This window comes from Pristiophorus japonicus, chromosome 17 (genome assembly GCF_044704955.1).
Source record: "Pristiophorus japonicus isolate sPriJap1 chromosome 17, sPriJap1.hap1, whole genome shotgun sequence".
Classification (NCBI taxonomy): domain Eukaryota; kingdom Metazoa; phylum Chordata; class Chondrichthyes; family Pristiophoridae; genus Pristiophorus; species Pristiophorus japonicus.
Window position 1 is genome coordinate 24,403,981 of NC_091993.1, and position 23,789 is coordinate 24,427,769.

General features: G+C 48.4%; 1 protein-coding gene across 1 annotated transcript in view; it reads right to left on the reverse strand.

The window, feature by feature from the left end:
* The window catches only part of LOC139228143 (solute carrier organic anion transporter family member 3A1-like), a 215,057-nt gene that overhangs the window by 31,622 nt on the left and 159,646 nt on the right, over window positions 1-23,789 (reverse strand). The window contains exons 3-5 of the mRNA XM_070859332.1: window positions 10,128-10,226; window positions 8,218-8,487; window positions 6,281-6,445 (exon numbers count right to left, since the gene is read on the reverse strand). Of these exons, the coding sequence (XP_070715433.1) occupies window positions 6,281-6,445; window positions 8,218-8,487; window positions 10,128-10,226 (534 nt within the window). The remainder of the gene's footprint in view (window positions 1-6,280; window positions 6,446-8,217; window positions 8,488-10,127; window positions 10,227-23,789) is intronic.

The following is a 23,789-nucleotide window of genomic DNA, read 5'->3' on the forward strand; positions in this document are numbered from 1 at the left end:
CAGGGAGGCAATCGACTGGGTCAGCAAACCGCCACCCAAAACGAAGCACTGGGCTGCGTGATGGCCGCCAAATAAAAATGGTGGCCCGGGCTGCTAAAGGCCCTCTCTTTAAGGGGAGCCCCAGTGGCAGATGTCCGCCAGCCTCACGGCCACGGGGCAATTTCCCCCGTGGGGTGCAAAAAGGGGTCAGCGCGCACAATGATGACATCATCGCCGGTCGCGTGCCAAGCCAGGGCGTGCCGCAGCCGAGACAGTGTCCCCCAAACCTCCGGGACAATTTCTCCCCCCCCCCCCGGCCCCTCCACTGGATACTCATCGACACCCCATCCACAGCCCTCTGGGGTAGAGACTTCCAAAGATTCACAACCCTCTCAGTGAAGAAATTCCTCCTCATCTCAGTCCTAAATAACCAACCCCTAATCCTGAGTCAAAGCCCCCTGGTTCTAATCTCTCCAGCCGGGGGAAACAGCCTCTCAGCATCTACCCTCGAAGAATTTTATATGTTTCAATGAGATCATCGCTGTCTTCTAAACTCCAGAGTATATAGGCCCATTCTACTCAATCTCTCCTCATAGGACAACTCTCCCATCCCAGGAATCAATCTAGTAAACCTTCATTGCACCCAATCTAAGACAAGCATGTTCTGCCTCTCTTTGATTTTTTTCTGTTGCCCTCCCCCTGCCCCCTGAACCCCTCCAATTTTTTCTTCTCCACATTGTTAAATGCTCTCCTCCTCCTCCTCCTACTACTACTACTACTACTACTACTAATATAACAATTTATATAATAGCTTTACATCTCAAGGTGATTCACATAGTTGTAATCAGACAAAAATCAACACCGAGCCACATATTAGACGGGGTAACCAAAAACCTGGTACAAGAAACTGATTTTAAGGAGGGTTTTAAAGGAAGAGAGCAAGGCGGCAGGGTTTAGGGAGGGAATTCCAGAGCACTGGGGTCCTGATGGCTGAAGGCATGGCCACCAATGGTGGGGCGCACAAGAGCCCATAAGCAAAGGAAAGCAGTGTTCTTGGGAGGGTGTGGAGCTGGAGCAGCTTACAGAGAGGCCATAGAGGGAATTAAATATAGATGTGCTTATTTGTACTGCAAAAATGGCCACCATGCTCCACCCTTTGTCTCTGGTCCCCTTGGAGGATAAGCCACACCCTGAAGTTTCACAGGAATGTGTAACTGGAACTGCCCATCCCAAGGTCTCACTGACTTGGCAAATTGTGACTCGATCCACTTTGACTTCCTGAAGTGACAGAGGACAGAGCTCCCCAGAAGACAGCAAGGACCAGCCAAAGTGCCTTACCCTAGTCCGTGCATGCCACCCCCAGCTGAAGTGCCTTACCCCAGTCCATGCATGCCTCCCCCAGCCGAATTGCCTTACCCCAGCACAAGTGCATCCTTCACACCCTGCCGACCCTACCACAGATGGGGTAGGCATTATGTATGGATTGTTAACAGGTTTATTGGGTATGAAGTGAATAGTGACAGTGTCGTGACTTCTGGATATTGTCCACTCCAACGAAATCCCTTGTAGGGGGCTGGAAGAACGTGATCGGATTTCCCTTCACCTGTTTCTCTCCCCCGCCCCAGCCCCTCTTTCAGCCCCAGGACTGCCGGGGGGGAGGGGGGGGGGGTGCAGAAGGGAGGGGCTGGGGTGGAGTGGAGGAGAAAGAGTCCATCGAGGAGGGGAGAGGGCCAGGGCCTGAGCGGGCGAAGAAAGTCGGAGCCGCAGGTCCTGCTCCTCGGCACCACGTAGAGGGAATGATTCGGGCTTGGCTGAGGGAGGGGGGGGGTTGGGGTAGAGCTTGACGGGGTGGGGCTTGTCACATGTCTGTCAAAAAAAGTGCAGTACAAATAGTTGCAGTTTAACTATGAGGATGAGAATTTAAAATTGGAGATGTTGGGAGATAAGGTGGGCAAGAGAGTTATCTTTGCTCCCTAGGATAACACTGGAGCAGTTGACGGTTTTGGTAGAGGAGAGTGAGGCCCGATAGCACTTGATGTGTTCCAGCCAAGTCTGGCGATGGATGGCTAAACCAGTTGTTTGCCAAATGTGCTCAAATCTGTGCCCTTTGAACATGAAAAGGAAAAAAGACTTGCATTTATATAGTGCCTTTCACCACCACCGGATGTCTCAAAGCATTTTACGGCCAATTAACTACTTTTGCAGTGTAGTCACTGTTGTAATGTAGGAAATGCGGCAGCCAATTTGTGCACAGCAAGTCCCCACAAACAGCAATGTGATAATGACCAGAAAATCTACTTTTGTTATGTTGATTGAGCGATAAATATTGGCCAGGACACCGGGGATAACTCCCCTGCTCTTCTTCAAAATAATGTCATGGGATCTTTTACATCCACCTGAGAGAGCAGACAGGGCCTCGGGTTAACGTCTCGTCCAAAAGACGGCACCTCCAACAGTGCAGCACTCCCTCAGCACCGCACTGGGAATGTCAGCCTAGATTTTTTATGATTAAGTCCCTGGAGTGGGACTTGAACCCACAACCTTCTGACTCAGAGGCGAGGGTGCTACCCACTGAGTCACAGCGGGGAGCAAAGATGGGGGCCATACCAGGGTGAAATGAATAAGATGGGAGATCGGATAACGATCAGGGACAGGAACCCTGGCTGAGTGTTCCCAAGGAAAAGAGAGAGAGGTGGTGTCGTTTGGGGACAGAATTCCAGAGCATGATTCCTAAATGGCACTGAGGCCAACTGGTACCCACAGCTAGTTCAGCACAGACCAGGAATTGAACTGGATCCTCTGTACAGCCCCATCAAACAATTGGCAGCACATTTACCAGCTGAGCCAGCACAGAATCATAGAAATTTACAGCATGGAAGGAGGAGTGTGTAAAATGAAAGGTACAACATTAGCAGTCCTCCAGTCTTCCGGCACCACACCTGTAGCCAGAGAGGATTGGAAAATGATGGTCAGAGCCTCTGCTATTTCCTCTTTTGCTTCTCTTAACAGCCTGGGAAACATTTCATCCGGGCCTGGGGATTTATCCACTTTCAAAGCTGCTAAACCCCTTAATACTTTCCCTCTCACTGATTATTTCATCTAATATTTAACACTCCTCCCACATTGCAATGTTTGCAGCATCCCTCTCTTTTGTGAAAACAGACGCAAAGTATTCAGATTCATATTCACGTCTTCCGCTTCCACACACATTACCTTTATGGTTGCCTACGGCGGCATGCGAGCCGTAAGCTCGGCACTGAGCAGCACCCTTCGGTAAGATGGTGAGAAAACCGAGCTGTGGGGATTGGAGGAAATGCTTCCCTCTCATAGCTATCAGCTCCTGACTGAGGGCAGGCATTGGGATGGCCAGAGATCCACTTCGTGGAAGGAGGAGAGGTCAGAGTGGCCACAGCCATTGTGCTCACCATGCGCTCGACAGAGACTCCGCCATTGAGTGGGATCAGCGGTCGGGGGGGGAGGCGAGAACGACGCCGGAGGAAGGAAGGAAGGCCAGGGCTGTAGTGATACCCATCCTCCTGTATGGGTCAGAGACGTGGACTATATACAGCAGATACCTCAAAGCGCTGGAGAAATACCACCAACGATGTCTCCGCAAGATCCTACAAATCCACTGGGAGGACAGATGCACCAATGTCAGCGTCCTCGACCAGGCCAATATCCCCAGCATCGAAGCACTGACCACACTCGACCAGCTCTGTTGGGCGGGCCACACTGCTTGCATGCCAGACACGAGACTCCCAAAGCAAGCGCTCTACTCGGAACTCCTACACGGCAAGCGAGCCCCAGGTGGGCAGAGGCAACGTTACAAGGACACCCTCAAAGCCTCCCTGATAAAGTGCAACATTCCCACCGACACCTGGGAGTCCCTGGCCAAAGACCGCCCGAAGTGGAGGAAGAGCATCCGGGAGGGCGCTGAGCACCGCGAGTCTCGTCGCCGAGAGCATGCAGAAAACAAGCGCAGGCAGCGGAAGGAGCGTGCGGCAAACCTGTCCCACCCACCCTTTCCTTCAACCACTGTCTGTCCCACCTGTGACAGAGACTGTAATTCCTGTATTGGACTGTTCAGTCACCTGAGAACTCACTTTTGGAGTGGAAGCAAGTCTTCCTCGATTTCGAGGGACTGCCTATGATGATGATCATGCTGACCTTTATGGTCTCTAATAGACCCTACTCTTTCTTTAGTTATCCTCTTGATCTTAATGTATTTATAAAAAATCTTTGGGTTTTCCTTGATTTTATGTGTCAAAATATTTTCATGCTCTCTCTTTGCTTTCCTAATTTTCTTTTTAATTTCACCCCTGCGCTTTCTATGCTGCTCTGGGCTTTTTGCAGTATTGAGCCCTTGGTATCTGTCAAAGGCCTCTTTGTTTTTCTTTATGCTACCCTGTATGCCCGTTGACATCCAGAAGGCTCTAGATTTGTTAGTCCCACCCTTTTTCTTTAAGGGAACATAATTGCTTGGAACCCTCCGGATCTCCTCCTTGAATGCTTCCCACTGCTCTGATACTGATTTACATTCACGTAGCTGTTCCATCATGGAGCTGATGGAACATAAATATCAGTGCATACATATTAAAGCTGCATAATCCTATCTACTCATTGATCTCCATAATTAATACACAGGAGACATTTGCTTCATCCTAAATTTAAACTAACACAGTTACCACGCTTGATTAAACCCACTTGAGAGACGACTGCTACAAGCACCACTTTTATATCCTAGAAATCCTCATTTTAATTGAGCTGCTTGACCTTTGAACTGTTCGACCTGCCCTTTCTCGCCTGACGTCACTTTAGAATCACCTGGAGCACAGATCCAAGTCAGGAGCCAGCGGGAGTTACATGGAATTACCGAGGGCCCTGTCTGCTCTCAGGTGGAGGTAAAAGATCCCATGGTACTATTTCGAAGAAGAGCAGGGGAGTTATCCCCAGGTGTCCTGGCCGACGTTTAATCCTCAATCAACATCACTAAAAACAGATCATCTGGTTAGCATCGGATGTGAAGGTAAGAAGGAATGACTTGCAGCACAGAAACAGGCCGTTCGGCCCAACTATGTTATGCCGGTGTTTATGCTCCATGCCAGCCTGCTCCAGGTGGCATCATGCTGGCATTTTGAAACCATGTCCAGACCTGAGACAGTGGCTGCAAGGGTCCTTCCATCCGGGAATGTGGGCAACTGTTCACATCTTCCTCACTGGCTTGTAGCGCTAGAATGGACACGAGTGTCTCGCCTCCTGACTCCCCAAAGTCTTTCCACCATCTACAAGGCACAAGTCAGGAATGTGATGGAATACTCTCCACTTGCCTGGATGAGTGCAGCTCCAACAACACTCAAGAAGCTCAACACCATCCAGGACAAAGCAGCCCGCTTGATCAGCATCCCATCCACCACCTTAAACATTCACTCCCTCCACCACTGGCGCACCGTGGCTGCAGTGTGTACCATCTACAAGATGCACTGCAGCAACTCGCCAAGGCTTCTTCGGCAGCACCTCCCAAACCCAAGAACTCTACCACCTAGAAGGATAAGGGCAGCAGGCGTATGAGAACACCACCACCTCCACGTTCCCCTCCAAATTACACACCATCCTGACTTGGAAATATATCGGCCGTTCCTTCATCGTCGCTGGGTCAAAATCCCGGAACTCCCTCCCTAACAGCACTGTGGGAGCACCTTCACCACACGGACTGCAGCAGTTCAAGAAGGCGGCTCACCACCACCTTCTCAAGGGGCAATTAGGGATGGGCAATAAATGCTGGCCTTGTCAGTGACGCCTCCATCCCGGAACGAATGTTTTTTTAAAGTGAGGGCGTTTCACGGGCTTCCACATGTGAGTCACTATTGTGATTCTTCACACTTTTAAACTGTCAGTCGTGCAACCACAAAGACATGAGGCGAGAAATGACTGTTGCCAATAATTAGTGAACAGGCCTGTAACGTTCTTAAAACACTCCTTAGCTCCTATTTTAACAGATATTTATTCTATTCTGGAAGTGTTAACCACCTCCCCCCACCCCCAGTTAATATGCGTTTCCCAATATATCTCCTTCCTTGTTTATTTTAAAGAAAGACTTACATTTATATAGCGCCTTTCACGACCACTGGATGTCTCAAAGCGCTTTACAGCCAATGAAGTACTTTTGGAGTGTAGCCACTGTTGTAATGTGGCAGAGGAAGGTAACAGAACAGGTTAGACACTCCTCCCTAATATAAGCAGCAGTCAGCTCTCGGCTATAGGGGTACAAAGCATCACGGCCTAGCACAGTGCTCTCACTTACCCAGAAGCTGATTGGCGGAGGAGGCGGACAGGTTGAACTGCTGCTCGAGGTATTTGCCGAGGAAAGCAGCGAATCCGGCGACCACCGCGATCTCCATGCAGGCGGCAAGCACGATGCAGGTAAACACGGGGTTCGACAGCAAGTGCTTGGTAACCTTCGGAATCACTGCAACAGAAAGGAACCCCCGACAGTGAGACCCCCATCAGCCCTCGGGCACATCCATTCATCACTGGCAAGCAACCAAACAACAGCCAGGTAGCAGCTTCAGACTTTCTGTATTTCTAATACCTTGCGTTTACTGTTCCTTCCCCATTAAACAGAACATGGCCAACACACAGGGATCAGAACATAAGAACATAAGAAATAGGAGCAGGAGTGGGCCATACAGCCCCTCGAGCCTGCTCCGCCACTCAATAAGATCATGGCTGATCATCGATCTCAACTCTACTTTCCCGCCCAATCTCCATATCCCTTGATTCCTCTCGACTCCAAAAATCTCAGCCTTGAATATATTCAGAGACTCAGCATCCACAGCTCTCTGGTGCAGAGCATTCCAAAGATTTACAAACCTCTGAGTGAATAAATTACTCCTCATCTCAGTCTTAAATGGCCGACCCCCTTATCCTGAGACTGTGCCCCCTGGTTCTAGACATGCCAGCCAGGGGAAACATCCTCTCAGCATCTACCCTATCAATCACTAGTCTTTTCCCTGAATGACTTAAGTTTTAAGACATTAAACTGAGGCCCTGTCTGCTCTCGCAAGTGGACATAAAAGATCCCACGGCACTATTTCGAAGAAGAGCAGGGGAGTTATCCCCGGTGTCCTAGCCAATATTTATCCCTCAACCAACATCACTGAAAACAGTTTGAAAGAAAAAAACACTTGCATTTCTATAGCACCTTTCAGGACGCCCCAAAGCACTTTCCAGCCAATGAAGTACTTTTTGAAGTGCAGTCAGTGTAGGAAATGCAGCAGCCAATTTGCACGCAGCAAGCTCCCACAATAAAATAAATGCCCAGATCATGTCGGTTGAGGGATAAATATCGGCCAGGACACCAGGGAGAACACCTCTGCTCTTCTTCAAATAGTGCCATGGGATCTTTTACATCCACCTGAGAGAGCAGACAGGGTCTCAGTTTAACGTCTCATCCAAAAAATGGCACCGCAGCACTGGAGTGTCAGCCTAGATTTTGCATGCAAGTTCCTGGAGTGGGTCTTGAACCCACAACGTTCTGATTCAGAGGCGAGAGTGCTGCCCACTGAGCCACAGCTGATTGGATTGGCACTGGAGCAAAGTTCCTGGTACACTATGAAAAAAAACAAGTCTTCTCCTGTGGTTAGGAGAGCTTTTGTCGGATTTAATTGAATTCAAATAATTAATATAAAGAATAAAATAACATTTAATGGAGATTTCAACGCTAGGTGGGAGGTTGGTGTGAGTTCCCTATATCGCCCATTCTATTGTGAGGGGTACCACAGCAGGCCGGATCTACCATTGAAGGAGGGGAGGGGATAGTCCGGGAGAGTCAATCCCGGTTGCTCTAATGGACCCCGTGCTCTTGTGCCCAGAGTGATCTTCGCAGGGTCTGAGAGGAGCGGGAGGGAACAACACACACGTCTTGTTTAAATTCCCCGCCCTCCCCAGAATGACTCCCGCCAGGGTACGTTGCCGTGGGAATCCGCACCCTCTGCCGTGATGCCCATGCCAGTGCGAGACGGCTCAGTGAGTGTCAGTGGGCCATTCAACTGTGGAGGCATCACAGGGGACGCTGGCCTCGACCTGTGCGCTGGGAATCTCAGGTGGGGTTTTCTTGCCCTTTCTAACCCGGGTGGGGAGGGGGACCCTTGCTGCCCACTATGGCTGACTCGGGTGGGGGTGGGGGGGTGACGTTCACCACGCGGTGGGGTGGGGGGTGGGGGGGGTGGATTGACTGACCTCGCAGCTGCTGGAAGCAGGAGGAGGTGTTGGCGGGCTGCAGATGTTCCGCCACCCCGTTGCTGGGCTTGGGCCTCTTGAACTCCTGCGGGGCGTTGTGCGGGAGCATGGCCTGCTCACTCTCCGTCATCCGCTCATTCTTGATGGCCAGGGACTGCGGGAAGCCGAACATGAAGAGGGCCGAGAAGAAGAGCAAAGCCCCGCAGAGCAGGAAGCCCCCCCACCAGGCCCCGATCCAGCGAGGGTCCTCCGGTGATATGTCCAGTTTACCTGCGAGAGAAGTTCAAACACACTCAACAACCACCACCAAATCCACACAACGTTTCTCAACAAAATCCGCTTGGGATGGGGCGGGGGTGAGGGGATGGGGTGGGGGCAGTGGTTGGGAGTGGGTGCAGCAACATTTCTTCTCAATCCACAGTTACCCGAAGTTGTTGAGTCCACCACGTGTAGGTGGGGGGGTTTCCGCTCACTGAACTAGTTGGCTGACCGACATTGGCCTCCCGGCCCAGATTAAAAATTCTCGCCCTCGTGTTCAAACCCCTCTATATCCTCTAAGGTATGCACCAGTGAGTATGCTCACGGGTTTGTAGAGTTGTTGCGTTACATCCGAGCCGGGGTGTCCCTGGAGAGGGAGCACACGGTGTCCACCGGTACGCTCGCGGCCTTCCGCGAGAGGTGGGCGCCGGAGGGACTGGAGTGCATCATCACCCCCGGCAACCAAATTTTAATTTGATTTTATATGTTTTAAAGTTTAATTTGTTATAATTGCCGGTTTTAGTGTCCCCCTCCCCTTTTATAGGGGGCACTTGTAAAATATATGGTTTTAATGCCCCCCCAAAAAATCACAAAAAACCCCACAAAAATACCCCACAAAAAAACAAAAAACATTAAAAAAAAATAAAGGGGCAGTTAAAAGTGTCTGGAGTATCCCCCAGATCGGGAGGCACTTGATTTAATGTTTATTTTGTCCCCCCCCTCCGCCCCCCCAAAAGAGTTGTAGAGTTGTTGCGTTACATCCGAGCCAGAGCACGCGGTGTCCACCGGTACGCTTGTGGCCTTCTGCGAGAGCTGGGCACCGGAGGGACTGGAGTGCATCATCACCCCCGGCAACCAAATTTTAATTTGATCTAAAGTTTCATTGGTTTAATTGTCGGTTTTAGTGTCCCCCGTTAATAAGGGGGCATTTGATTTGCAATGGATTTGCAGGTTTTACAAAATAGTTGTAGAGCTGTTGCATTGTGAGTGGCTTAGCCAGTCACATGATGTTCACTAGACTCAATAAAACTAGTCAGTTGGGTCTAGGTCATCCACGATGAGGTATGCAGTTGTGAGCCTAGTGAATGAACTGGTAATGTGTAGTGTGATTGCTAAACCTTTGTGAATAAACCAAATAGTTTTTAAGCAAAGAACCCATGAAGCAAATACATTAGTGACCAAAAGACAAAGAGGTAGGTTTTAAGTAGGGTCTTAAAGGAGGAGAGAGAGTTGATGAGATTTCAGGAGAGAATTTCAGAGTTTAAGGCCCAAGTGGCTTAAACTGTGGCCGCCAATGTCAGGGATTCCTGCTTCAGATTGCTGTCCAATAATCCCTGCTGAAATGTGTGTGTGTATGAGTATGTATGTGTGTGTGTGTTTGTGCATGAGCATTTGTGTGTGTATGAGTGTGTGTATGTGTGTGGCCGCGGGCCAGCTGAGGATGTGCTGAGATCTGCCTGCGATAGTCGAATAGCCTGCAACTCTCATTCCAGTTGACAATTCTGTACCCGTGAGCTGGAGCGGTGCTGGGAGATGCGCTGGAGCCCATGGGATCAGACACCAGCAGGAGCCAGTATGCGCAGAGGGAACTGGAGAGGGAACAATAAAAATGAAAGGGTTCAAAAAAAAATAGTCTGGGCAGCCTCACGTACTGGTGTCGATGAAAATCGCATCCACGTAGACTTTGGTGCAGAGGGAGCCCAGGATGAAGCCACAGGCAGGGCCAAAGACCAGGGTGGTAAAGAGAATCCCTAAAATAAAGACAAAACACAGGGAAAAAAGCACAATAAAGTTACACTTTACATTTTTAGAAATTTCAGGAGACACTTCAAATCAATCGGTCACTGGGTTTGGAGGATTTATCATTCTCCTTTTCATCAGCTCTTGGGCTGGTTGCTGGCACAAAGGTCACATGGGACGTGTATGTATTTGGAACGGTTTCATTATGTGGCGTTCTTTCACTCTTCAAGGGGCGCAGGCTCTGTTTAAAAAAAAAAACAGTCTCTCCCTTTGCCAGAGGTTCAGCACAGGACAATCCCATGATCATCTTCATAGAATTATAGAACCAGAGAAATATACAGCAAGGAAGGAGGCCTTTCGGCCCATCGTGTCCGCGCTGGTCAACAAAGAGCTATCCAGCCTAATCCCACTTTCCAGCTCTTGGTCCGTAGCCCTGTAGGTTATGGCACTTCAAGTGCACATCCAAGTGCTTTTTAAATGTGGTGAGGCTTTCTGCCTCTACCACCCTTTCAGGCAGTGAGTTCCAGACCCCCACCACCCTTTGGGTGAAAATATTTCCCCTCAAATCCCCTCTAAACCTCCCCCCAATTACTTTAAATCTATGCCCCCTGGTTGCTGACCTCTGCCAAGTGAAATAGATCCTTCCTATCCACTATATCTAGGCCCCTCATAATTTTATACACCTCAATTAATTCACCCCTCAGCCTACTCTGTTCCAAACAAAACAACCCCAGCCTATCCAATCTCTTTTTCATGTTGAGGAACACCCTAAGACTGGGCAAGCGACGGAGGTTGAGCATTGGTGCAATTATTCACTGAGAGAAGGCTGCACTTTGTCCCCTCTGATGTGGAGTATGGTGCCCTCCTGTGGTCACTGGCGGTGATGTCCTGGTGATTGTGCTCTTGGGCTGGGCTCCATCGCCTGGGCTGGAGCTTTGCTGCCACCTAGTGATAGCAGGCTGTAATTTTTCTAGTAAAGAGTTAAGAAGGGCTTGAGATAACGGTTTACATTTCCCCAAAATGGACAGACTGAATACTGCCCCCGAAATCCTGCACATTGTTCCCCCCATACTTGCATTTCTATAGTGCCTTTCAAGACCTCAGGACGTCCTAACTCGCTTTGCAGCCAATGAAGTACTGTTTGAAGTGTAGTCATTGTTGTAATGTAGGAAATGTGGCAGCCAATTTGCGCACAGCAAGCTCCCACAAACAGCAATTGGGTATTATTTGTTTTTTAGTGATGTTGATTGAGTGATAAATATTGGCCAGGACACAGGGGATAACTCACCTGCTCTTCTTCGATTTTTTACATTCATCCGAGAGAATAGACGGCCTCGGTTTAATGTCTCATCCGAAAGACGGCACCTCCAACAGTGCAGCATTCCCTCAGCACCGCACTGGGACATCATCCAAAATTTGAGGGAGGGGCAAGACTGGATAAATCTGCTGTATCCCAGGGTGACTTTAAACCACCCTCGCCCCCTTCAAATGGCAGAAAAAATGGCACAAAGTGGGCAGGACTGGCGAGCGTAGCAGAGCCATCCTACCTGCTGCTGTGGGTCCCACCTCAAGCTGGTCTCTAACCTACTGCGGCCTCAAAGTTTCCACCAGCCAGTATGTGGTGGGTTGCTGTTTTTCAGAGCTGGCCTTTCCCTGAGACAATTCCCGTTCTACAGCGCGACTGGAAAGGAGATGCTGAATAAGGCGGGTTGAACAAAACCATTAGAGCCTCACTGAAATCTCTCCCAGATCCAGGAGTTGGTGATCCCTGAATCAAATTCATCATCTTACTGTGTCCTGCTGCCACCTGCTGGTCAGCTAGCTCTATTGCGACTGCGCTTTATTCCGTGTGTTACAAACAGCTGAACTGGGGGAGTCATTAAAGTAGTTGGAAACGTGCAGAGTTGTCACGAACCCTAGGCGGGAGATTATCAGTCGCAGTGTTATATAGCTGAGGTATCACCTCACACCAGAAGCGTGAGTATAGTTAAATGGACACACTGTGTCTTTCACATGGACTACAATCCTCCCCAGGGTTTGGGGTTTACAAGTGCTGTCTCTCGCTATGGAGCCCAGACTATCCCTGTGGCTCAGTGAGTAGCACACTCGCCTCTGAGTCAGAAGGTTGTGGGTTCAAGTCCCACTCCAGGGACTTGAGCACAAAAGAAAATCTGGGCTGACACTCCAGTGCAGTGCTGAGGGAGTGCTGCACTGTCGGAGGCGCTGTCTTTCGGATGAGATATTACACTGAGGCCCCATCTGCGCTCTCAAGTGGATGTAAAAGATCACATGGTGCTATTTTGAAGAGTAGGGGAGTAATCCCCAGTGTCCTGGTCAATATTTATCCCTCAATCAACATAACAAAAACAGATTATCTGGTCATTATCACATTGCTGTTTGTGGGAGCTTGCTGTGCGCAAATTGGCTGCAGCGTTTCCCCACATTACAACAGTGACGACACTTCAAGCAGTACTTCATTGGCTGTAAAGCGCTTTGAGACGTCCAGTGTTCATGAAAAGTGCTATTATAAATGCCAGTCTTTCTTTCTTTTTATTTGCCCCGGAGGATTTTTAAAGAATTCATGAATTTCAAATTAAACCACAAACTGCGAGAAGAAACCATCAGCAGCAGGTCAAACGCAGGCCGCAATCCAGCCCAGTCTGTGATTAATGTCACATCGCGGGATGCAAAAGCTTGAACTGCATCCCGAGAGAATGCCTTCCCACACTTGAACAAACAGAAATGTGTATTTAAATTGACATTGTCTCGGCCAAGTTGGACCCTTTAGCTGTTTTGGTCCCACTCTGGAACTCTCTCGTTAAACCTCTCCACCTCGTTAACTCACTCCCGCACCCCTCAAACGGTTAAAATGGTACTTGCGCTTGTAATGACCAGGCTTGCCTTTCTGTGACCAGTTTAGTTTGTACCTTAGTGGGTTAGTTAGTTCACGAAATACAGCAACATCACATCGTTCATCCATCTCCAAAAGCCTCCCTCTCTGACCATACTTTTCTTCTCATCACCTAGTGTCCATTTATCAAACTTTCTTCTTCATGAAAGAAAGACTTGCATTTATATAGCACCTTTACATGATCTCAGGACATCCCAAATCACTTTACAGCCAATGGAGTACTTTTGGAGTGTGGTCACTGTTGTAATGTGGGAAACGCGGCAGCCAATTTGTGCACAGCAAGCTTCCACAAACCACAATATGATAATGATCAGATAATGTTTTTTTAGTATTATTGGATGATTGACAAATATTGGCCAGGACACCATGGATAACTCCCCTGCTATTTGTTATAATGTCATGGGATCTTTTACATCCACCTGAGAGTGCAGACAGGGCCTCGGTTTAACATCTCATCCGAAAGACAGCACCTCCAACATTGCAGTACTCCCTCAGCACTGCACTGGAATGTCAGCAGAGATTTTTTTGTTCTCATGTCTCTGAAGTGGGACTTGAACCCACAACCTTCTGACTCAGAGGCAAGAGTGCTGCCCACTGAGCCACCGCTGACAGAGGTGGGATGCTGCGCTGCAGTATTAGGGCTGCAGCAGCGAACATCACTTCACTGACATTAAAGTCTGGCGATCATGCTGCAAAGTGAATGGGCCACTGGAGGGCCAGCCATTCCCATTGACACATTGTGTGCCAGACACTTTTACAGGAAGATGGTGCTCCTTTAAGGATATTTCCCAAGAGTTTAATTCAACACAGCCCCACGTTCCACTCCAAACAGCCCTCCAAAAATACAGCCATGTGGGGAACATGTGCTCCGCATTATATGTAAGAAAATCGTGAACCCATTCAGAAGATTTACAAAGTTGTAACACACAGTGGATAGAGGAAGTCACTCCATCTTTTTTCTTTCTGGCCGTTTCTGATTTCCCACCGGTTCTGATAGTCTCACCTAAACCGTTAAGCTATGTTTCAGAGACTGACTGACCTGCTGTGTATCCCCAGCAGTTGCTGCTTTCACTTCAATTTGAAGAGCCCACTCTACCATCTTCCGTCAGAAGGTTGTGGGTTCAAGCCCCACTCCCGAGATTTAAGCACAAAATCCAGGCTGACACTCCCAGTGCAGTGCTGAGGGAGCGCTGCACTGTCGGAGGTGCCGTCTTTCAGATGAGACATTAAACCAAGGCCCCGTCTGCGTGCTCAGGTGGATGTAAAAGATCCTATTTGAAGAAGAGCAGGGGAGTTATCCCCGGTGTCCTGGGGCCAATATTTATCCCTCAATCAACATCACTAAAACAGATTATCTGGTCATTATCACATTGCTGTTTGTAGGATCGTGCTCTCTGGAAAAATTGGCTGCCGCGTTTCCTACAATGGTGACTGCACTGCAAAAGTACTTCATTGGCTGTAAAATGCTTTGGGACATCCTGAGGAAGTAAAAGATGCGACATAAATGCAAATTCTTTATTTCTTTACCCTCCTCGTTGTTATTGTGAGGGGATGTGATTTTCTCTCTCTCTCTCGACCCTTCAGTTTACTGAACAGAATGACCTTCAGCTCATTAAGCTCTCACCCCAGCCTTTCTCTCGGCTGACTGTGTTTCTCACTCACAAGAAATCGCGTTGAAGGCCACTGCAGCTTACAGACAGTTGAGCATTGGTTCTCCGGCTGCAGCCCTGTACCCTTGTGCTGATTACAAAACCCCTCCCCACGTAGCTTGGCTCAATTTAACCCCAAAGCATTTGAGAACGGATCATTACTAGCCGAGGAATCAGAACCCTCCTCATCTCGATGCTGAAGAATTTCCCCCAAACCCTCTCCTCTCTCCTCCCCCTTCTCCTTCCTCACAAATCACGGTCTGATTTGCTTCTCACTCACTCTCTCTCTCTACCCAAGGCACTGAAGAAATTGCATATTAAAGTAAGGCTGACAGATGTTTAGAAAGACCTCGGGCATCTAATTAATAAGGACTGACCTAAAAATGGCAGATTTTAATATTCAGAGATTATTCTAAGATCAAAGCTTTTCTAACTGTGCCAAATGCAGCATGAAATTGATCTCTTCTGCCATGAACCGTTTCCCTCAGACGCTTTCCTCAGAAGCACATAATCCACTGAGCCCGCTCGTGCTGCACGTCTGTGTCCTTCTGAGGCAAACCACTCGGAACACCACTGCAGGGGTGGTCCAAGCAGAAGCCATCTTGAATTTTACACGGCTCACCGCAGTTCACGACACACTGCACTTTGTTGTAGGGCGCAAGAATGGGCACATAGGAACTGGAGGAGGCCGTTCAGCCCCTCGAGCCTGCGCCGCAAGAATACGTATTTCCATTGTGTGGTTGTTCAGCTACGCACCCCGCACACACCTTAACCCAAACCTTGGAAGTATAGTGAACAGTGAGGAGGTCAGTGATGGACCAAGAGGACACAGACAGGCTGGTGGAATGGGCGGACACGTGGCAGATGAAGTTTAATGCAGAAAAGTGTGAAGTGATGCATTTTGGTAGAAAGAATGAGGAGAGGAAATATAAACTACAGGGTACAACTCTAAAGGGGGTGCATGAACAGAGACCTAGGGGTATATGTGCACAAATTGTTGAAGGTGGCAGGGCAGGTTGAAAAAGCAGTTTAAAAAAGCTTACGGGACCCTGGGCTTCATGAATAGAGTACAAAAGCGTGGAAGTTATGATGAACCTGTATAAAACACTGGTTCGGCCTCAACTGGAGTATTGTGTCCAATTCTGGGCACCACACTTTAGGAAGGATGTGAAGGCCTCAGAGAGGTTGCAGAAAAGATTTATGAGAATGATTCCAGGAATGAGGGACTTCAGTTCCGTGGATAGACTGGAGAAGCTGGGGTTGTTCTCCTTGGAGTGGAGAAGATTGAGAGGAGATTTGATGGAAGTGTTCAAAATCATGTGGGATCTGGACAGATGGACCAAATCTGTGACATAATGTTTCTGTGATTCCCCTGTTCAATTCGTGCCATAAGATCTTGTGCATCCATCTGAGAGGAGGCCTCGGTTTAACATCTGATCTGAAGCACAGCCACCTGACAGTGTCGCACTGCCTCAGTACTGTACTGAACTGTCGGCCTAGACTATATGCTCGAGTCTCTAGAATGGAGTGTGCTCCCACACCCTTTGGACTCCGAGGTGGTAACACCTGGTAAGACAGTAAGAAATGGGAATTGGAAATATGGTCGCCCCACATCCAATTTTGACCCGGACAGCTTTGTCGATAAGGTGGTTTTAAATTATAATCCAGACACCAAAAAATGTCATTGCTCCCACAATGCCCTTCCCTCCATTTATTTGTACATCCCATAATACCAGATATTGAAGTTTACAATTGAGGTCCAAGGCAGCAAAGCCAAGATCGGATCATGAATCTGAGAAACTGGCCCTACTCAGAATGGAATTGGCTAAAAAGTGGTAATATTAAACATGAATTATATATTGGGGAGATGGGTGGGGATGGAGCCTGTGGATTTGGGTCACTTGAATCCTAGCTTAACTTTACATCGGATATATGGCACAGAAACAGGCCAGTCGGCCCAACCAGTCCATGCCGGCGTTTATGCCCCACTCGAGCCTCCTCCCGTCTTTCCTCATCTAAATCTATCAGTGTAACCCTCTATTCCCTTCTCCCTCATATGCTTGTCTAGCCTCCCCTTAAATGTATCTAACTATTCGCTTCAACTACTCCCTGAGGTAGCGAGTTCCACATTCTCACCACTCTTTGGGTAAAGAAGTTTCTTCTGAATTCCCTGGTGACTATCTTACATTGATTGCCTCTCGTTATGCTCTTCCCCACATGTGGAAACATTCTCTCTGCATCGACTCTTATCAAAACCTTTTGTAATTTTAAAAATCTCTATTAGGTCACCCCTCGGCTGCCTTTTTTTCAAGAGAAAGAGACTTGGTCTAGTTTAATGCTTGACCTGTTCCCGTAAAAGAATTGACTCAAGATGTGAAACTTTCAGATTCACACTGCTACACCATTTGTCACTGTGTCAGCAACTTGCTTGATGTATTGCAGGGATTTCAATTATTCTGAGTCAGAGAGTTGCTCTGACTGGCATTTCTGAGCTGGAGTTATTTCAAGTGAAGGCGAGTCCTGGCTTGGGTTCTTTGAGTCTATTCATCTGAATTAGTTGTAGGTTTAGACTGACCTGGAATCAACTGCCTTTGTAAAGAGCAGCGCCATTCCCCTCTTGATGAGGGTTTCAATGCTAGTTTCAATCCATGTCAGCTGTGACTCAGTGGGCAGCACACTCGCTTCTGAGTCAGAAGGTTGTGGGTTCAAGTCCCACTCCAGAGACTTGAGCATATAAATCTAGACACTCCAGTGCAGTACTGAGGGAGCGACGTGCTGTCTTTTGGATGAGATGTTAAATCGAGGCCCCATCTGCTCTCATGTGGATGTAAAAGATCCCATGGCACTATTTCGAAGAAGAGCAGGAGAGTTATCCCCGGTGTCCCTGGCCAATATTTATCCCTCAATCAACATAACAAAACAGATGATCTGGTCATTATCACATTGCTGTTTGTGGGAGCTTGCTGTGTGCAAATTGGCTGCTGAGTTTCCCCACATGACAGCAGTGACCACACTCCAAAAGTACTTCATTGGCTGTAAAGCGCTTTGAGATGTCCGGTGGTCGTGAAAGGCACTATATAAATCCAAGTTTTCCTGGTTAAAGACCAGCCTCATTAATGCACTACCAATTAATGGATGAGGATCCACAGTTTCATTGCAGCCCTTCCACAGGTCTGTGGGAAGTGGGGCCATCCTGCTGCCTACCAGCAATACCTTCAAATCTCCAGCCCTGTCTTCTGTTGATGAGCTGAAGGATTGGGAATACCACCGAATCCCAGCTCCATCATGATCCCACTGCTGGACAGGCCATGCCTGGTGGCCCAGGGCCACGAGAAGCAACTGGTCTTCTGAGGGCACAAATGATGGGGGGCGGGGGGGAGCCACTGGCGTTTACTATGTCCACCAGAGGTACGGATAGTACAGGGCCTTAAATTCTGACTAGGATGGATTTAATTTCTGCTGATAGATTTGTGGTGTCACGTTTAAGATGTTAGAGTACTGCGCAGCATGGAGGGGAGGGGGCATTGGTGCCCTAAGTTAGATTAAATCTGACTTGGCTCATTTGTACTGTAATTACCTTCATTCCGGTGCCGAAAGCAATGCTAAACTATATAGGCAAAACCATAACTTGGAATCTTTACTATCCACCAATTCCCATTATCCATGGTGGGAGGGTTAGGGGGAGGAGTTAATGTTTGGGGGTTGGGGGGGGCGGGGGGGTGTTAATGGGGGGTGCGGGGGCAGTCGATCTCCATATTATGAGGATAAATACCAGACCACAGGAATATGAAGAGCCATTTCCACTGATCCAGCTCTTTTTTTCAGAAACCAATGTATATTTGTATCATTCTCTACCTCAAGCCCACTTCTTTTCACTCCCCACTCAATCTGGAGAGATTCAGCCTGAGTTGAGTTCATGATCTCATTGTGGATGGCACTTGGAGCTCTACAATTGGTCTCACCACCCCTGAGATCGAGAAGGGGGCGGGAAGTCAGCCAGGCTTCTAGCTCCTCATCGCTCCCCCTTTTTAAAAAATGAGTTCTCAGGCAGAGGTGCTGTTGGTGAGGCTGACACTGACTGCCCATTCTTAGTTGCCCCGAGAGGGTGGTGATACAACTGAGTGGCTTTCTAGGCCACTAAACAGGGCAGTTGAGTCAACCACATTGGTGTGGGACTGGAGTCACGTATAGGCCAGATTCGGGTAAGGACGGCAGGTTTATCTCCCGAAAGGACATTAAGATGTCAGCCATGGCTCAGTGACAGCTCCAAGTCAGACGGTTGTGGATTCAAGTCCCACACCAGGGACCTGAGTATATCATCCAGGCTGACACTCCAGTGCAGTGCTGAGGGAGTGCTGCACTGTCAGAGGTGCCATCTTTCAGATGAGATGTTAAACCGAGGCCCTGTCTGCTCTCGCAGGTGAACGTAAACGATCCCATGGCACCATTCGAAGAAGAGCAGGGGAATTCTTCCTGGTGTCCTGATCAATATTTATCCCTCAACCAATATGGCTAAAACAGATTCTCTGGTCATTATCACATTGCTGTTTGTGGGAGCTTGCTGTGGGCAAATTGGCTGCTGCGTTTCCCACATTACAACAGTGACTATAGTCCAAAAGTACATCATTGGCTGTAAAGCGCTTTGTGACGTCGTGAAAGGCACTATATAAATGCAATGAAACAGTTGGTATTTTACAATAATCCGACAGTTTTCATGCTCACTTTTTTTTTTTTCTTTTGTTAATAACAGCTTTTTATTTCCAGATTTTAAAAATCTGAATTAAAATTTTAAAAGGGCCATGGGTGAGAATTGAACTCAGGAAAATGGATTACTAGTCCGGAGTTACAGCCACTGCTTACCCACCAGGTGACTGTTGCTGGAAAGCCTGTGTGTGTGTCGGGGGACATTGAGAGAGGACTGGATTAAAGAAGCTGCATTGCAGTCCTGTCTGCAACGCAAGTGCGACAGTGTGGATGCTGCACGTCACCTCAGGTTGGTAATTATTTCCAGCAAGGATGCTGCAGGGTGCAGTGCGAGGAAAGAAGCAGCTGGCGTCAGACTCCCACTGCAGAGGCTTTGACTCCATGGGACGGGCAGATTGGTGCATCGAGGGCTGGCTGAAAATAGACTCTGCGGGTATGCCGGAGTTCGCGTGGAGTGACCCAGTTGGAAACTATTTGAGGGGAGAAGCACACGTCTTGCAGCTTGTCTTTCCAGCTGATGGATGATACGAATACTAAAAATGCACTGGGAATAATGTGACTTTAGAATTTTCATTTTTGACCACAATTTATACTCGACAGACCCCGGCTGTGAGGAGTTGAGTCGTGAGGCACAAACCGTAGGAACATAACATGCTTAAACGAAGCTAGCTGCAATCTTGCGTGCAGCACTAAGGATACTCAAGGGTCATTAAAGTAGTCTTCTCTCCTTTTTCTCGTTCTCTTTTCCTTTTCCACTATTGCCCTGTCACTCTTCGCAGCTCAGCTGGCTGCGGGAGTTGAGCGTTTCCTTTCGCTCTCCCTCTCTTCACAGCGCAGGAAGCAAGAGGCAGCAATGGAGGGGGGAGCTATCCCAGCATTCACAGCAGTTGGGAAAGGGCCCTATTAAAGCTACAGACCGGCGAGACGCGACGTGTTAGGGCACAAACAGACCAAATCACAGACCCCCGGTGGGAGTTTGTAACCTGAGGCGTGATTCTCCTCGGGTTTATTTCCAGAGGGATAGAATTGAAAAGTAGTGAAGTTATGCTAAACCTGTATCGAACCTTGGTTAGACCACACTTGATGCGTACAGTTCTGGTCGCCATATTATAAAAAAGATATAGAGGTGCTGGAGAGGGTGCAGAGAAGATTTACAAGGATGATACCAGAAATGCGAGGGTATACGTATCAGGAAAGGATGAACAGGCCGGGTCTCTTTACTCTTGAAAAGAGAAGGCTGAGGGATGACCTGATAGAGGTCTTTAAAATGATGAAAGGTTTTGATAGAGTGGATACAGAGAGAATGTTTCCACTTGTGGGGAAGAGCATAACTAGAGACCACCAATATAAGATAGTCACCAAGAAATCCAATAGGGAATTCAGAAGAAACGTCTCTACCCAGAGAGTGGTGAGAATGTGGAACTTGCTACTACAGGGAGGTTGAGGTGAATAGTATCGATGCATTTAAGGAGAGACTGGACAAGCATATAAGGGAGAAGGGAATAGAGGGTTATGCTGATAAAGTTAGATGAGGAAAGACAGGAGGAGGCTCGAGTGGAGGATAAACGCCGGCGTGGACTGGTTGGGCTGAATGGCCTGTTTCTCTACCATATATCTGATGTAATCCTGCTGAATCTGGGCAAACTGCTTGCCCTGACACCAAAGATAGCTGGAGCAATGTACGACCGCCCCCTCAATATTATGCGCAGTGTGAGAAGTTTATGCTGATAGGGTTAGATGAAGAAGGGTAGGAGGCTCATGTGGAGCATAAACACCAGCATGGACCCGTTGTGCCGAATGGTCTGTTTCCGTGCTGTACAAACGATGTAATTCTATGTAAAGGGATCAATGAGCAATGTCCCTTTGGAGTTCAGTCCTACTTTTTGTTGTGTGGGTTACGGGGAACGAGGTGAGGCTCGGGCTGAATGATTCAGACCTCCTATAGCTTTTTAAAGCATCTGAATATCTGGAGCAAGGCCGGCCTTAGGGAAATTGCTGCCCTTTCTTTGGCCCCAAGTTTCCACATGATTTGCTCCTGATTTTTAGGAGCAACTGGTGGAGAACGGAGTATCTTAGAAATCGCAATTCTCCACATTTAAGCTTTCTGCAGTTCTAGTCATGTAGAACAGTTTCACTTTTGAACAGAATTTTTTTTTCAAAAGGGGGCGTGTCCGGCCACTGACGCCTGATTTGAAAGTTTCCACAGTGAAAAAACGTACTCCAAACTAACTTAGAATGGAGCAAGTGAAGATTTTTGTAGGCCTGAAAAAACCTTGTCTACACATTAAAAAATCAGGCGCAGGTTACAAATTAGGCGTCCGGAACGAGGTGGGGGGGGGGGGGGGGGGGAGAAGGGAAGTCATTACATTCTACAATAAATCCTTATTTATACTTATATAAATATTATACAAATAAATCCAACCTGAATAAAAAATTTATAAGCAAAGAAAAGATTAAATAAACCATGTTCCTACCTGTGTGAAAGTGCTTCAGGGAGGGAGAAGGCTGCAGGAAGCCTCACAAGTTGAGGCAGCCGTTCCCGACGGCGATGGGGGGGAGGCAGTAAGGGCCCGACCGACCCGTTCCCGACAGCGATGGGGGGGAGGCAGTAAGGGCCCGACTGACCCGTTCCCGACAGCGATGGGGGGGAGGCAGTAAGGGCCCGACTGACCCGTTCCTGACAGCGATGGGGGGGAGGCAGTAAGGGCCCGACTGACCCGTTCCCGACGGCGATGGGGGGGAGGCAGTAAGGGCCCGACTGACCCGTTCCCGACGGCGATGGGGGGGAGGCAGTAAGGGCCCGACTGACCCGTTCCCGACGGGGGGGGGAGGCAGTAAGGGCCCGACTGACCCGTTCCCGACGGCGATGGGGGGAGGCAGTAAGGGCCCGACTGACCCGTTCCCGACGGCGATGGGGGGGAGGCAGTAAGGGCCCGACTGACCCGTTCCTGACGGCGATGGGGGGGAGGCAGTAAGGGCCCGACTGACCCGTTCCGACAGCGTCGGGAAACGGCTGCCTCAACTTCTGAGGCTTCCTGCAGCCTTCTCACTGCTGCAAGAAGCCTCAGTGCTGATCATGGAAGGGCAATGTGGTTGTATTAAAAAATGTTAAAATTAAACAGCTACAAAGAACTACAAAAATGGCCGAGTGCCAATGTTTCCTTCACACTGCGCGTGCGCGAACGCTCCAACGCGCACGCGCAGGGTTGCCGGCACGAAAAAAACTCATTTAAGTGGTACCCGCCCCCTCCTACTTACAAAATCGTCGCGAGTGGTAGGCTCCGCCCCCTGGGCGCCGCGCCAAGCTGACATCGAGCTGCAAAGCGCTCGAGAATAGCACATTTTTTTTCAGGCGCCGTTTTCGGCGCGAAAAACGGGCGCCCAGCTCGGAGGGGCACCTGTTTTGCTGCGTGTGGAAACTTGGGGCTAAAGAGTTTAAGTATGTAGTAGTATTAAGTGAAAGTTTCAGAAAGAAAGCTGTAATCTTAAAAGTTTTTTTTCGAATTTAAATAATAAACAATATTATTCATAAAAATCATGAATGGGGCAGAAATTCCGACGTCCCAGGCCTGCACGAAGTTTCTACGGACCCGGGAAGGCATCAAAAGCCTGTTTTCAGCACGCAATGCGCATGCGCTGAAAAACGGCTTTTCCGATCTGTTAAGATGGAGCTTGACAGATCGTAGCCCGATCGGGAGTGAGGACATTTGTACGGGCAAGATTGGGCTATTTACCCATATCTTGCCCAGCAAATGTCCTCAAAAATCTTGTGCCTGAAAAAGTAGGCGCATAGCCTACTTTTACAGGTGCAATAAATTATAAACACATAGTTTATTGTTCAAAACCCTCCCCACTACAGTAAGTTTATTTTTAACCATAATTAAAAAAACTTTTTTAAAAATCGGGAAAATATTTTATTTTTATAAGCCATAATAACTTTAATTTCAATTAATTTTAAATGTGTGGTCTGTTTTTTATTTTTTATTATTTTGTGTGATTGCTTTTGTTGCCATTAATAGCACTGAGAACTCATAGTTACACGAATCTCAGTGCTATTAATGGGAACCTGTGAAATACCTGATTGGCTGAGCAGTGACGGCATCTTCTGCGTCGGGACCCTCTGGGCGGGAGCGCGGGAGAAGGCCTCCCCATCGGAAATCAGGGCACCTCCTAGACCACCAGGTAAATTCATAAAAAATATCTAGCGATGAGGCAATTGCCTGCGGGGAGACCCCCAGAGGAATTTCTGGGCCATTATAGCTGAGTGACAAATAAACGAAATATTAATTAAACACTAAACTAATACATAA